The following is a 14,872-nucleotide window of genomic DNA, read 5'->3' as shown; positions in this document are numbered from 1 at the left end:
CCAGGGGGATGAAGGGCATCCCCCCTAGGCCAGACTGCGGAGATGAGTCATCGCTGGGGTAAGAAGGACAGAGTTCATTAGTGCAAGGCTGGGGAGAATGGGCACAGCGATGGGGATGAAGAGCAAAGCCCTCTTGCGCCAGGGGGAAGATGGGGCTTGGCCAGGGGATGAAGAGCATCGCCCCTTAGCGCCAGGCTGCTGAGATTGGGGACAGCCAGGGTGAAGTGTAGCACCCCCTAGTGCCAGGCTGGGAAGATGGGACACAGTTGTATTTCAAAAAGAAAAGGAGTACTTGTGGCACCTTAGAGACTAACCAATTTATTTGAGCATAAGCTTTCGTGAGCTATTTCAGTATATCTCCAATTGTATTTCAGATTTGCAACCATCCACCGTGGTCCCAATTTATCCTCTCTGCCTGTCCCAGCAGCATTGGTGGGAATGGTGTCCAAGGGACCTGCCACCATGTTCCTCTGTCTTCTCCTTGGTGCCTTCACAAGAGGTGAGAGTTCTCTGCAGACAATAATCTCCAAGTAGTGACAAGAGCCAGACATGGACTGACTTTCCCCTGCCACCCAGCCACCCGTTCCCCATTGTTCACAACTCTCCCAAACAAAATCCTGCCAGGCTGAAATTTTCCATGATGGGTCTCACTCCAGAGGGCACCCTTTTTTGGAAGTTTTGTTCAAATCTGTCTGAGCTTTTCTGAGTTACAACCAGAGGATCCCAAGCCCCAAAAGTCATCAATGTTAGGTTTTTTTGCCCAGCTGTCATGCCAAAACACTTGTACCAATTTCCTTCAAACTTGGCTTGTTTTGGAGCTCTCACTGGCATCTAAACAACAAGCCAAGCAGGATGAGAAATGTAATAAAGGGATTTAAAGTTATGGATATTTCCATCTCTATTTCCACCAATGATCCCATCAGAAATTTTGCATGTAAGTCAAATGAGAAAAGCTGGGCCAATTTCCTTCAATCTTGGCTCGCTTTGGAGTTCACAGGAACATCTAAACAACAGGCCAAGTTGGATGAAAATGGAACAAGGGATTTAAAGTGACATGGTGCTTCAGTATATTGTATCTTTCTGAGCTTGGGCAAGAAGGTGGGCCAGAATAGGGGATCCTGGTGTGTGGTTTCCTGGAATAATTAATGAATACTCAATTTTGACATGAAATCTTTAAAAATTAGAGGTTAATTAAGTCCCCCCTGTGTTTCCTCTCCCAGGGGCCAGCCCCCAGCAGGCTTTCAGAGTGGAGCCAGATAACATCACAGTCCTGGAAGGGGCTGTGGCTGTCTTGCAGTGCGTGGTGGACAATCCCTCAGGCGTGGTCCAGTGGGTGAAGGATGGGTTGCTGCTAGGACCGGACACAAACATCCCCGGATTCCCCCGCTACAGTATGACAGGAGACCCCAGCAAAGGCGAGTGGGTCGGTCTGGCCTCCAGACAGCCAGATGGGGCTGAGTTCCTCTATCCCTCCCACCCCCAGTTTAGCCATTGTGGCTGTGAACCAGCTCTGGGGACACCTATGTGTGTGAGAGCCCTGGCTGGCCCAGTTCTAGGAAGCTGGGTTCTATCCCCAGCTCTGGGAGGGGAGTGGGGTCTAGTGGCTAGAACGGGCCTGCGAGCCAGGAGCAGAGCTGGGTACAGAACCCAGGTGTCCGGGCCATATAGATTCACCATTCCCTCTGTGTCCTGCCCAGCAGGGGAGCACCGCCTGCGGATCGTGGGCAGCCAGCTGGCAGACGACGGGGGCTACGAGTGCCAGGCGGGGCGCTCCAAGGATAGCCCGGGCATTGTGTCGCGCACGGCACTGCTCAGTGTGCTGGGTGAGCTGCCAGGCTGGGGGTGGGAGGGTAACCTTGGCTCTGGGGAGCTGGGGGACGGGTGACTCTTCAGGACCATTTCTCCTTTCCCCTCCCCCACAGTGCCCCCCAAGACACCCATCTTCAAGGAGTACGAGGTCAACAGCACCGTGACCTGGGTTGCCGGTGTGGAGTACAGGGTGACCTGCAGCTCCGGGGACGCCAAGCCGGCTGCAGAGATCTTCTTCAGCAAGGGTGAGTGCCCCCCGTGGGTCTGATCGGGGGGGCTGGGCTGGAGGGGCCCGTGGGTCTGATCTAGGGGGTGGGGGCTGGGCTATTATATGAGGCCAGCACTCACTGTATTGGACCATGTGAGAGGGTCTTTCTTTTTCCATATACACCCCTCTATCTAATCCAGCCCATCTCCCTGGTATCTGGGCACATGTCCCCCAGGGTGCATGGCCATGGGATGTCTCTCAGTCACCCCAGCCCACCCCCAGGTAGCTAAGCACTCTCCTTGGGACACATGGCTGTGGGGTTTCTCTCAGGGACCCGCAGCCCATCCCCCTGGTATCTGGGCATCTCTCCTCGGAGTGCACGGCCATGGGGTGTCTCTCAGTCACCCCAACCCATCCCCCTGGTATCTGGGAATCTCTTCCCCAGGACACACGGCTGTGGGATGTCTCTCAATGACCCCAGCCCATCCACTGGTATCTGGGCATCTCTTCCCGGGGCGCGCGGCAATGGGGGTGCCCTCAGCGATGCTGTGATATATTGGCTGGGGTGGGAGTGCTGGGAACCCCCTGCCCTTCATGGTCCCTCCCGCCCCCAGGTGGCAGCCCCCTCTCCGATGTGTCGCACCAGGTGCACTCTGGGTCCAGCGAGAAGCTCTCCAGCACCGAGGCCGTGCTCAGGTGAGAGGGTCCAGGGGACACTCCCCCGCTCCAGGTCCCTTTCCCCGTTGGAGCAGGGGGGCCCTGACTTAGCCCAGGGAGTAGCCAGCCAGGTGCCCCCAGTGCCCCTTTGAGACACCAGCACAGTGCCCCCCTCCCTCCCCAGCCTCAGCTAGGAGACTTGCATCCTCTACAGCTCTGCCAGTGCCCCTCACTCTCGACTGCAGCGCCTGCCAGCTCAGCCCTGGGCTTCCCCCTCCCTGCCAGCTCTGCTGGTGCCCCTCAATCCCGACCTGCAGCCCCCTGCCAGCCCAGCCCTGGGCTCCCCAACCCCCAGCTCTGCTGGTGCCCCTCACTCCCAATCTGCAGCCCCTTGTAGGCGCTAGTTGGTATAGCCCCGTTCCCCTTCTGTCTCCAGGGTCACCCCACAGAGCTTGGACAACAGGAAGCGTCTGGTCTGTGCAGCCACAAATGAGGCTGTCTCGGCCCCTGTGGTAGCTGGCTTCACCATGAACATCCTGTGTGAGTAATGCCCACCATGCCCTGGTCGTCCCTCCAATCTCTCTGGGGACACCAGTGAAAGGGTTAAAAAGATCCCCACAGTCATATTCTCCTCCATATACATCAACTCCACCTATCAGCTGACCCTCAATGGCTCCTCACCTAAAATATAAGCCTCACCCTCTTCTCTCCTGGGTGTCTTCTGTTCCATAGCCTGCACCCAGTTGTAGTGTTTGCCTCTGGCTCTTCCTATTTGCAGGCTTTCTGGTTTACCACAATTAACTCATCAAGGAGACTCATGTATATAAATCGACACCTCAACCATTAACTCTTAGGAAAATGAGAAGTCAAAGATCAGGAGGTGACATGTATATAAGTGAATCCTCAATGGCTCACCCTTAAAACAATGAGGTCCTGGAGACTCCTGTTGGCTCATGTACATAAGTCGATCCCTCAAAGTTTAACCCTTCGGACAATGAGGCTACAAAGACCTGTGTATATAAGTTGGCCCTTCAATGTTTAACTGTTAGAACAATGGGGATTGGAAGACAAGGAACCGCCACTGAAGGAGAAGGGGAAGATGAGTTGGGTCTACAGTATTTCAGTTGGCCCCTCAGCCATAGCCCGTGGCACCCTGAGGAAGTGACTCACTGGTAATCCCTAGGGCAATGATTTTCTGAAGTGCTGAGGTTGGCCCATGGATGTACTTTGAGCCCTCAGAACAAGATGTGGGATCTCTTCACTCTATAAGCTGACCCTTTCCGTGATCAGCTCTCAGGAGAATGAGGGGTCAGCTGTAGTGTATATAAATTGGCCCCTCACCTCTTAACCCCTACAGCCCCAAGGAGCTGAGGCCTGTGTCTCAGTCAACCACTCCTCAGTTACTCCTTAAAACAATGGAGAGTCAAAGCTGAGGATGTGACCATCACCCCACCACCATTAACTTCACTCCCTATATAAGTCGACCCCCTTAACCATCAAACTTTAGAAGACTGAGGTTCTGAAGGGGAAGAGCTGACATATATAAGTTGACCCTTCAATAAGTAATGCTGAGAGCACCAAGGAGCTGTATCTGAGTATATAAGTCGACCCCTCAACCGTTAACCCTATGAGTGCTGAAGAGATGAATTGGGTATAGAAGGCCAAACCCTAACCATTAACCCATACAGCACCAAGGAGCCAGAGATGCTAGGAGGGTCTGTCTCTAGCTGGCTCCGGGAACATGGGATACATTGGTGTGGGGATGGAGGGGGTGGGGAATTCTCCCTGCTCCAACCCCACTCTGGGGACACCCAGAGGCATAGGGCTCTGCCCCCCAGTTGGTGAAAGGGGTGGGGGAGATTATTTGATGGGGGGGTGATTCCACGTCCCCTAGTCTCCCAGCATGAGAGTCATTAGTCAGCTCGTTAATTACCCTAATTACGCACCCAGTACTCTGGGCTGTTCCCCTCCCCAAGCACCCTGATGAGTGAGCAGCTGTAGGGGTCCCCAGGCCATGGAGGGGGCCCTGCAGTGGGGAGAGGACTGTGTGTGTTTCACACATCCTGCCCATCCCCTTGTCTGTCTGTCCAGGTCCACCCCCTTCTCTGTCTCCCCCCACCACCCTCCTTCTGTTCCGATGCCCCAAGTCAGCTCCCAGCCCATACTGCCCCCCCCATACAAAGCTACAAGATCTGACTGCCCCCAAAGAGGGGTGGGGGGCAGCATGTTTCAGCTCCAATTGACTGGGCCCATCTACGCCTGCCTCCCCAGCCCCCAAGCTGGCCCCACTGACTCCCCACCCCAGTGGCAGGACATGACACTGTCATGCCACAAGGGGGTGCCCCTGAGCACAGGCTGTGCCTGGGTTCCCCCACCACCCGTTGTTGTCTCTCCTCCCCCCCCCCCCCCAGTCCCACCTGAGCCACCCACCATTGAAGGGTACAAACGCCCCGAAATCAAAGCTGGAGAGACCCTGAAACTCACCTGCATCTCGCTGAGCGGGAACCCACTGGCCACGCTGCAATGGCTAAAGGTAACAAGGAGAACAGACAGCAGGGGCTGTGGGTTGCGAGTGAGGGGCACTGGCAGAGCTCGGGGGAGCCCAGGGCTAGGGTAGCAAGGGGCTGTGGGTCAGGAGTGAGGGGCACCTGGGGGAGCCCAGGGCTGGGCTAGCAGGGGCTGCAGGTCGGGAGTGAGGGGCATTGGTAGAGCTGGGGGTGGGGGAAGCCCAGGGCTGGGCTAGCAGAGGGCTGCGTGCCAGGAGTGAGGGGCACCGGCAGAGCTGGTGCGGGCAGGGCTTGGCTAGCTGGGGGCTGCGGGTCGGGAGTGAGGGGCACCAGCAGAGCCATGGGGGACGCTAGCCCATGTCCCCACAGAACGGGAAAGTGGTTTCCACCAGCTGGGAGACAGAGGATGCCAGGGGCGCCTCCCGCAGCCTCCTGACCCTCAGCATCAAACCCGAGGACAACGGGGCTCAGCTGCGCTGCGAAGCCATGAACCAGGTGTCACCCCTGCCCCTGATGGCCAGTGTCACCCTGCGCGTGGTCTGTGAGTGCTGCACCCCCACCCCCCAGTAACCCCTCCAGCGCCTCCAGACTGACCCCAGCCTTAACCCCCCAGCCACCTGCTCCCCTTAGCGCCCCCTGCTGGCCAGTGTCTCCCTGCGTGTGGTCTGTGAGTTCTCCGCCCCGCAGCACCCCCACCTCCATGCTCCCCCCAGCGCCCCCTGCTGGCCAGTGTCACCCTGCATGTGGTCTGTGAATGACCCCCCCACCCCGCTGAGCCCCCCAGCGCCCCCTGCTGGCCAGTGACTCCCTGTGCGTGGTCTGTGACTGCCCCCTACAGCACCTCAGGCTGGGTCAGGCTGGAGTAGCCAGGAGCTGGGAGCTCCCGCCAACTGGTGCCCCTGTGCCTTCCCCCACAGTGCCCCCTCCTGGCAGTGGCTGGGGGGTCTGAGATCTCTTCCCCTCCCCAGTTCTCCCCACAGAGGTTTCCATCCTGGGCTCCAGCAGCACCCCGGAGAACAAGCAGATCTCGCTCTCCTGCTCCACCACCCCCAGCAACCCCCCGGTGCAGCTGCGCTGGTGGCTGGGCTGGCGGGAGCTCACCACCACCGAGGTCACCGTCACCGAGGTCAGTCCCCAGCCATGGACCCCCGGAGATGCCCCGCCTGCTGCCCCCACGGCCACCACAGGGGGAAACATTGAGCCAGGGGAAACTGGGAGGGGCCGGGAGCCAGGACTCCTGGGTTCTCTCTCTGAATCCTTTGTGAATTTCATTGATCTCCTCCCATTATGGGTACCTCAGTTTCCCTCTCTGCATAACACTAGTGAATATCCCATTCACTGTCCCCCTGAGCCAGCCAGGCCCCGCCCTGGGACAGATCAGGGCCGGCGCCCCCTGGAGAGAACAGGCCCCGGGCCCCATTCCCTGCCCCCCAGCCTGCCAGGCCCCAGGAGCAGGGGCTGGGTACCGGGTTCTCTCCCACAGGCAGCGCACGGCGGAACAGTGACCGTCTCCAACCTGACGCACATGGCCCGGCGCGAGGAGAACGGGCTGCCCCTCACCTGCGAGGCCTTCAACGAGGTTGTGCTCTTCACCCGTAGTGCCAGCCTGCCCCTCAGCGTGCAGTGTGAGCCCCCACCCGGGGCAGGGGGGTGCCAATGGGTGGTGAGGCTGGGCAGGCTGCGGGGGCGGGGAGGAGGGCCGGAGGAGGGGGAGGGGGCAGGGAGGGATAAGGGGACAGTGGGGGAGGGGGAAGAATGGGAATGGGGTTGGAGTGAGACCAGAGGAGGTTGGGGGCAGAGGAAGTGGACGACTGGGGGTGGGGAAACGCCCCCCGTTCTGCCCCACAGCCCCCTGTGGAGACTTGAGACCCCCCTCAAGCCCCCGCCTCTGTGGAAGCCCCATCTCACCCCAGCCTGGGGCTCATGGCCAGACCTATGGGTGGAGAGGGGCCCTGGGGAAAGGGGGGGAGCTGCACTCCCTGTGGTGCTGTTGGAGGGGGGGCTGATACAGGTTGTCATGACAACACAGGAGTTGATTGACATTAACCCTCCTTTTGTTCCCCATCCCCCTAGACCCACCCCAGAAGGTGTGGATCGAGGCCCCACCCCCTGACAGCCGATTCCGGGCCGGCACCAAGGTCAGGCTGACCTGCTTCGCCAGTGGGGGGAACCCGGCCCCCCGCCTCATCTGGATCAAGGTCATGGGGTTGGGGACTCAACAGGGGGCACCGGGCCATGAGGGCCTCAGCAGGGGGTGCTGTGTTGTGAGGAGTGGGGCAGAGAGCTCAGCGGGGGCGCTGTGCTGTGGGGAGTGGGGTGGGGAGCTCAGCAGGGGCGCCATGCTGTGGGGAGCAGGGTAGGGGGCTCAGTGAGGAGACTGTGCTGCAGGCAGTGGGGCGGGGAGCTCAGCGGGGGGCAGTGTCCCTTTGGAATGAGACCCACCCTAGCCCAGAGGTGGCTGCATCTCTGTGATGGGTGAGCCCTACCCATGGGGCGTTATATGCGACTGTTTCCTAGCTGCCACGCCCCAGAGGTGGCTGCATCTCTGGGTCGCTCACTGGGCTTTGGGCTTTCTCCCGACAGGACACCAAGTCCCTCAAGGAGGGGACCCAGGTGGCCTCGGGCAAGATTGTCTCCAAAGAGCTGATCCTGACCACCAGCCCCAGCGACAACCTGGCCATCTACCGCTGCAATGCTTCCAACGGCGGCAAAAGTCCGGCACTCACGGCCCAGACCCGCCTCTTCGTCCAGTGTGCGTCCTCGGCCCTCAGCGGGGGTGGGAGGGAGGGAGGGGTGGTCTGTACACAAGGCGGAGCCAAGTAACCCCGCCCCTTAAGGGCACAGTGCCCCCATTGGGTGGTGGCAACAACGCACCAGTCTCAGTTCTGCCCCTTTGCTCCCCACCCCACACCCAGTCCCTCCCATAGACGTGAAGATCACAACCATGGCCAAGGAGGTGCGACGTGGCCAGACACTGACCCTGACCTGCATCACTGGCAGCAGCAACCCCTTCGCCACCCTGGCCTGGTTCAAGGACACAGAGAAGTAAGAGAGGGTGCCCTTCACTCCCGACCCACAGCGCCCTGCTGTCCCATCCCTGGGTTCCCCCAACCCGGCTCTGCCGGTGCCCTTCACTCCCAACCCACAGCTCCCTGCTGTTCCATCTTTGGGTTCCCCCAACCCGGCTCTGCCAGTGCCCTTCACTCCCGACCCGCAGCTCCCTGCTGTCCCAGCCCTGGGCGCCCCCCACCCGGCTCTGCTGGTGTCCCTCACTCCCGACCCGCAGCTCCCTGCTGTCCCAGCCCTGGGCGCCCCCCACCCGGCTCTGCTGGTGTCCCTCACTCGCGACCCGCAGCTCCCTGCTGTCCCAGCCCTGGGCTCCCCCCACCCGCCTCTGCCGGTGCCCCTCACTCCCGACCCACAGTCCCCTGCTGTTCCATCTTGTGCTGCTCTTTCAGGCTGAAGGGTGTGGATCTGGGGCAGAAGCCGGCAGAGTTCGGGGGTCTCTCCACCTCAGGGAAGGTGACCCTGGTAGCGTCGTCCTCTGACAATGGGCAGCGGGTAACGTGCCAAGCTTACAGCTCCGTCCTGGCTGAGACTGTCAACACCTTCTACAAGCTCAACATCCTTTGTGAGAGCTTCCCCTGCCTGGGGATAGGGGGCGCCATGCTGCGGGAAGCAGGCGGGGGCTCAGCCGGGGGCACTGGGCTGCGGGAAGCAGGCGGGGGCTCAGCAGGGGGCACCGTGCTGCAGGGGTTGGGGGCTCAGCTGGGGTGCTGTGTTGCGGGGAGCAGCGCGGGGGCTCAGCAGGGGGCACTGTGCTGCAGGGATTGGGAGGGGTCTCAGCCGCGGATGCTGTGCTGTGGGAAGGGGGGCTCAGCAGGGGGCGCTGTGCTGCAGGGGTTGGGGGCTCAGCAGAGGTTCTCTGGGCTGCAGGGAGCAGTGGGGGGGCTCAGCAGGGGGCACTGAGCAGGGCAGGGTCTCAGCTGCTGCTGCCCCCTCTGTGGGCCCCAGATCCACCTGAGTTCTCGTCGGAGCAGCCGTCCATGGTGCAGGGTGTGGAACACGGAGCTGTGGAGCTCCCCCTGCACGTCTCCGCCAACCCCCGCGAACTGAGCTGCAGCTGGAGCTTCCGTGGGAAGGTGCTGAAACCAGGTGTGTGGGGGGGGAGGTGCTGAGACCAGGTGTGTGTCGGGGGGAGGCGCTGAGACCAGGTGTGTGGTAAGGGGAGGCGCTGAGACCAGGTGTGTGGTGGGGGAAGGCTCTGAGACCAGATGTGTGTGGGGGGTGCTGAAACCAGGTGTGTGTGTGGGGGGGAGAGGCACTAAGACTGGCTGTGGGGGAGTCTCTGGGGGGGCGCTGTCCCTGCCCAAGATGGGCATAGGGTCCCCGTATGACTTCTCTCTCTGTCTCTCTCACAGAGGGGTCCCCCCGGCACCACCTGCAGGCAGGGGGCAGCCTGGCCATCTGGAATGTGAGCCGGGCTGACATGGGTCAGTACTGGGCACGGTGCCAGAACGCTGAGGGGCAGAACGAGACCCACCTCCACCTGGACGTGCACTGTGAGTGCCACCCCCCCGTCCCGCTGCCCCCTGATCTCAGTGCCCCCCCTCTGACCCCCACCCTTTCTCTGCCCCCCAGATGCCCCCTCCATCCGCAGCCTGGGAGACCCTGTCTACGTGGATCTGGGTGCCACGGCTGAGCTCGTATGCATAGCCGACGCCAACCCCACCCCTGCGGGCATGTTCCAGTGGACGTGGCTGGTAAGGGGGGGCGGCTCTGGCCGTTTCTCTCAGAGGGGCACAAGCCACCTGTGACCTTTGCCACTTGGCCTCCCCATCTGACTTTTGCCATCTCCTGTCTGACCTCTGACCCTTGACATCTCTTATGTGACCTTTGCCCCCTCTGATCTTTTGATTTAGCTTATGATCTTTGACTTTTGGCCCTCGTGTACACAGATCTTCCCTTTGCCCTCCAACTTGTGACCTTTGCACCTTCCCATCCCTGAACTGTGCCCTCTGACCCCTCTCTCCAAACTTTAAGGTTTGCTGTCGTCTGTCTGGCTGTTGACCTCCACAAGGTGGCTTTTGACCCATGCAATTATCTGGGCGACCTTTGCCCCGGTGGCAACCTTTATCTCCACTCTGACCTTTGCCCTCTCCTATTTGACCTCTGCACTGAACTCTGACCCTTGATGTGTCTTATGTGACCTTTGTCCCTCCCCGGCCTTTTTAATTTATTTTGTCACCTTTGACCCTCATCCTCATTTACCCGGTTCTACCCTTTGCCCCCATGACCTTTGCACCTTCCCCTCCCTGACCCGTGCCCTTCGACCCCCTGCTGACCTTTCATTTTTCTCTAACCTTTAACATTTGCTCTTGCCCATCCAACTGCTGACCTCCCCAATGTGTCCTTTGAGCCATGCAAATGTCAGGGTGACCTTTGCCCCGCTCTGACCTTTGTCATCTCTGTGGTAACCTTTGCCCCTCTGACCTTTGCCCTACCTGGTGTGTCCCCCTGCCTTTGCCCACTGACCCTGCCCTTCCTGCAGGGGGCGGAGGAACGCAGCCTGGAGGAGCTGGAGCTGGAGCCAGAGGCCTCGGGGGCCGTGGGGCGGCTGCGGATCCAGGGGGCACGGCGGGCACAAGCTGGACTCTATGAGTGCCGCGTGGACAACGGGCTGCCCCCCCCAGCCCGGGGCAGTGCCCGCCTCATTGTGCGCTGTGGGTGCCCTATGCAGACTCCCCCCCACCCCAGGGACCCCCCCAGAAATCCCCACTCCCAGGGCCTCCCATTCACTGGCCCCCCCACCTCAGAGATCTCCCCTCTCTCTGCCCCTCCCCCACTCTGAGGATCCACCCCATGCACTGCTTCTCCATCCTGGGGATCCCCTCAGCCCCCCAACCTTGGAACCCCCTCTCCAGGGACCCACCTCCCGAGAACAACCCAGAACCCAGCACCCCTTGATGTGACTTTTGCCCGTCCCCTCTGATCTCTTCCCTCCCTCCCACAAACCCCCTCCCTTGGGGAACCCCTTGAGGCCTGGGGGAGCCCCACAGAACATCTCCCTTCCCAGGGACTTCCTTGACCCTCCAAGGCCCTCCCAACTCTTTCCCCCATCCCACCCCACCCCGATTCCCAGACTGCCCTTCACTCTCTCTCTCTCCCTGCAGTCAAGCCAGAGATTGAGAAGGGCATGGGGCTGGGGAAGGTGGCCATGCCTGGGGACAGGAGCTCGCCCGCCGTCCTGCAGTGCCACGCCCAGGGGGTCCCCAGCGTGCAGTTCAGCTGGGCCAAGAACGGAGCAGCCTTGGACCCTGACAATCCCAGGCAGGTGGTGGCCCAGCATCTGTGAGGAGGGGCGGGGACATGAAACCCCTCAGATTCGTGCACCCCCGCCAGTATGGGCTGAGACTCCCTGGGGCCTTGGCCAAGCTGTGCGGGGTTGATTAGTCCCCAGCACACAGGCATCAGGAAGCCCTGAGCCTGGCATAGAGAAGCAAAGTCAGAGACCCAGGCCAACCCTGCACAGCCCCCGCCTGGCTCTGCCCTTTTCCAGCTGTGTCTCATTGGCAGCGCCAGGGCACAGCTGGGCATCGCTCCAAAAGCTGGCCCTTATCCTAGGCATCTGGTGGCTGGTTCTCCATCTCCTGCAGACCCCAGGACCCACGTAGGGTGACCAGACAGCAAGCATGAAAAATCAGGACACTTTTTTTTTTGGGGGGGGGGGGGGATAGTTGCGTTTATAAGAAAAAGCCCCTAGTACTGGGACGTCTGGTCACCCAAGACCCATGCATGTCCTCTGCCAGCCGGAGCTCACTGGGGACCCTGTCAATTGGCTCCATTACAAAAACTCCCCCTCCTGAGCGGCTGGAATTTAGGCCTGCCTGCCAGTGGAGAGGGCTGGAAGGATCCGACTTTCATCCCTAAATGCTGATCACCATCGATTTCACCGCCCATGCCCCAGCCAAGGGCAAGATCTTTGCAGCAGTATGCCCAGGGATTTAGGAATGATGCTGGCTGCGACCTTGGGAGAAGTTGCTTTTCAGCAAGTTGTTCGGCATATTTTGGCAGGTGACCTTGGCAATTTGTGTTTTCACAGTTAATCAAGCTTTCACTTTTGGAATCTTACTGGCTGCTGGCATTCAATCATGGTTCCTCCCCTCCCCCCTCATTTTCCACAACTGTGAAAACATCAGCTGATAAAAATAGGAAAAAATGCTTTAAAATAAACATTATGATTGTCTGGCAAAAGTACCAAAACTACAAATCTGCCAGGCCAGGAGAGAAAAAGATTCTTTGTTGAGAATTGTTGCTCCCAGCCAGGGCACCCTGATTTTACCACTGGGGTCTCTTGAAGATAATCGGCTTCTGGGGACCCGGGTTGGTTCCAGCCAGTCCTTTAACCCACCCCAGCCAACTTCTTGACAGACGTGCCCCATGGCTCTGACGCTGCCCCAGGAGCAGCATGTTAGCCTTTTTGCACCCCCTGGAGAGCAACATGAAGCAGAGAGGGAAACTGAGGCAGGCAGTAGCTTCATAAAAATGTCACAGAAAATTCCTGCTTTGTCACAGTAATGGCTGGCGGGGGCAGACCCCCATTCTAATGTGCCCCTTGTTGCCTGGACACAGGGCACCCCAGTAACCCCCAAACACTGAGACCCAACCCTGGAGAGTGCCCCCCCCCACAACCCCTCCCCCTTAGAATACCAGTGGGGTCCCTGACCTACCCCCACCCCTTGAGTTTGCTGCTTCCATCCTGCTTCTAATCTGGTTCCTGGTTCTCATCCAGTCTCCGTCCTGATCAAATCCTTGTTCTAGTCCAGTCCCGGTTCTGATTCAGTGCCTGGGTCGGGGCTGGTCCCTGGTTCTGATTCAGCGCCTGGTTCTGGGTCAGTCCCTGGTTCTGATTCAGTCCCTGGGTCTGGGCCAGTCCTGGTTCTGACCTGACCCCAGTTCCACCCCCCACCCTCCCAGGTACACGGAGCACACATGGCATGAGGGCGCCTGGCACAGCAGCACCCTGACCATCGCCAATGTCAGCGCTGCGCATGACTACGCCACCTTCACCTGCCGTGCCAGCAACGCACTGGGCACAGACAGACTGGACATCCAGCTCCTCAGCACCAGTACGGCCCGGGGGGCCTGCGGGTCAGGAGTGAGGGGCTGATGGGGGGTTGGGGGAGTCCAGGGCTGGGCTTGCAGAGGCTACAGGTTGGGAATGAGGGGCAGCGGCAGAACAGGGTGATCTCTCTCTCTCTTTTTCCCCCGCCTCTGCAGGCTCCCCTGACCCCCCCACGGGGTTAAAGGTCGTGAGCATCACCCACAATTCAGCCACCCTGGAGTGGATCCCTGGGTTCGATGGGGGGCTGCCCCAGAGATTCCGCATCAGGTGGGGAGCAGTGATGTGGGGTGGAGGGAGGCAGGGAGGGGATTGGAGGGGACTCTGGATGGGCAGTAGGAGGCTGAAGAGGGTGTTGTTGGCTGGGAACAGTGAGGCTCAGAGCTGGGGGCTGGCATGGGGGGGGAGGAGGAGGCTGGGGGGTGGGGACTGGGATTCAGAGTTGGGGGGCTGGCATGGGTAGGGGAGGAGGAGGAGGAGGCTGGGGGGTGGGGACAGTGAGGTTCAGAGCTGGGAGGCCGGTGTGGGTGGGGGGAGGAGGAGGATGGGGCTGGGGGGCAGGGATAGTGGTGCTCAGAGCTGGGGGGCTCGCGTGGGTGGAAGCCATTGGGTGGGGATGGATGAGGTGGGGCCCCCCCATGGTCTGGGGTCCCTCACCCTCTATGCCCACAGGTACCGCTGGCCAGGCGCCCCCAGTGCCCTGTACATGGACGTGTTCCCCGCCCAGACCCCCGCTTTCACCCTGACGGGGCTGAGCCCAGACACCCCTACAGTATTGGCGTCAGCGCCCACAATGCCCTGGGGAGAGCGCCCAGGGCCCCAGCGTCACCGTCACCACCGCAGGTAGGGGGCACTGTGCTGGGGGGTCGGGGGGCTCGGTGCCAGGCTAGAGGAATGGGGGTCTCAGCAGGGGCAGCGTGCGGTGGCAGGGGCTGTAGTGGGGACCCTGTGCTGGGATGGCGGAGGCCATGCTGCACAGAGGCAAGGGCTCAGTGGTGTGTGTGTGGGGGGGTCTGTGGGGTTCACCCCTGATGGAGCTGATGTCGTTTCAGAGCTGCCCTTAGAGGAGCCGCCAGTTGTGGACCCTGAAGTGCCCCGAACAGGTGGGTACTGGAAGGGGGCGGAAAGCCCAGCCTCCTGGGTTCTGTCCCAGCTCTGGGAGGGGAGTGGGGTTTGGTGGTCAGAGCGGGGGACGGGCTGGCTCAGGGGGTGGCGAATGGGACCCCGCGTGTTTCCCCTCTGGCAGATGCTGGCTCCTGGCCGGTCTCTGACACTCTCCTTTGCTTTCCCAGAAGCCCCGGTGTTGCCCCCGGCCCTCATTGGGGGGCTGAGCGCCCTGGGAGCCCTGCTACTGCTCTCCAACGCCACCCTCCTTGCCTGCCTGTTCAGACGGCGCCAGGCCCAGGCAGGTAATCCCCCACAGACAGGGGCTCTGCCCTGAGGAACTCCCCCACAGCACCAAACAGCCTCCCCCCAGTGAGGCCCTACCCCTATCCCAGCCCAGGCTGATCCTTGCTGTTTTCTGGTTCTGACTGCAGGTGTCTGGGAGGAGGCCAAGAAGAGGTGAGT

General features: G+C 60.6%; 2 protein-coding genes across 3 annotated transcripts in view; one reads left to right on the top strand and one right to left on the bottom strand.

Moving 5' to 3' along the window:
- Positions 1-358: 358 nt before the first annotated feature.
- NFKBID (NFKB inhibitor delta) overlaps positions 359-14,872 on the bottom strand; it is a 20,139-nt gene continuing 5,625 nt past the window's right edge. For both annotated transcript variants that reach the window (XM_074938873.1, XM_074938872.1), the window contains one exon: positions 359-510. In XM_074938873.1, the coding sequence (XP_074794974.1) occupies positions 403-510 (108 nt within the window). In that variant the 3' untranslated portion in view covers positions 359-402. The remainder of the gene's footprint in view (positions 511-14,872) is intronic.
- Positions 883-14,714, top strand: NPHS1 (NPHS1 adhesion molecule, nephrin). The gene is made up of 22 exons (XM_074938987.1): positions 883-934; positions 1,221-1,415; positions 1,698-1,823; positions 1,923-2,067; positions 2,632-2,713; positions 5,551-5,722; positions 6,150-6,307; positions 6,665-6,806; positions 7,255-7,379; positions 7,765-7,933; positions 8,097-8,226; positions 8,640-8,812; positions 9,196-9,336; positions 9,603-9,743; positions 9,823-9,944; positions 10,733-10,904; positions 11,355-11,511; positions 13,159-13,310; positions 13,462-13,573; positions 13,976-14,146; positions 14,356-14,406; positions 14,596-14,714. The coding sequence occupies exons 1-21, from the start codon at positions 883-885 to the stop codon at positions 14,390-14,392; spliced, it is 2,874 nt and encodes a 957-aa protein (XP_074795088.1). The 3' UTR covers positions 14,393-14,406; positions 14,596-14,714.

Source organism: Natator depressus, chromosome 24 (assembly GCF_965152275.1).
Source record: "Natator depressus isolate rNatDep1 chromosome 24, rNatDep2.hap1, whole genome shotgun sequence".
Classification (NCBI taxonomy): Eukaryota; Metazoa; Chordata; order Testudines; family Cheloniidae; genus Natator; species Natator depressus.
Note: the sequence above shows the minus strand (reverse complement) of the source record. Positions and strands in the feature narration are given on the sequence as shown.

What these genes read in the sequence shown, in the direction of transcription:
- NPHS1 (XM_074938987.1), top strand. Translation starts at nt 883, where the DNA reads ATGGATATTTCCATCTCTATTTCCACCAATGATCCCATCAGAAATTTT. An exon ending in TGGGAAGGTGCTGAAACCAG is followed by an intron (nt 9,337 to 9,602) that starts GTGTGTGGGGGG and finishes TCTCTCTCACAG; the next exon opens with AGGGGTCCCCCCGGCACCAC. An exon ending in TTGGACCCTGACAATCCCAG is followed by an intron (nt 11,512 to 13,158) that starts GCAGGTGGTGGC and finishes CCACCCTCCCAG; the next exon opens with GTACACGGAGCACACATGGC.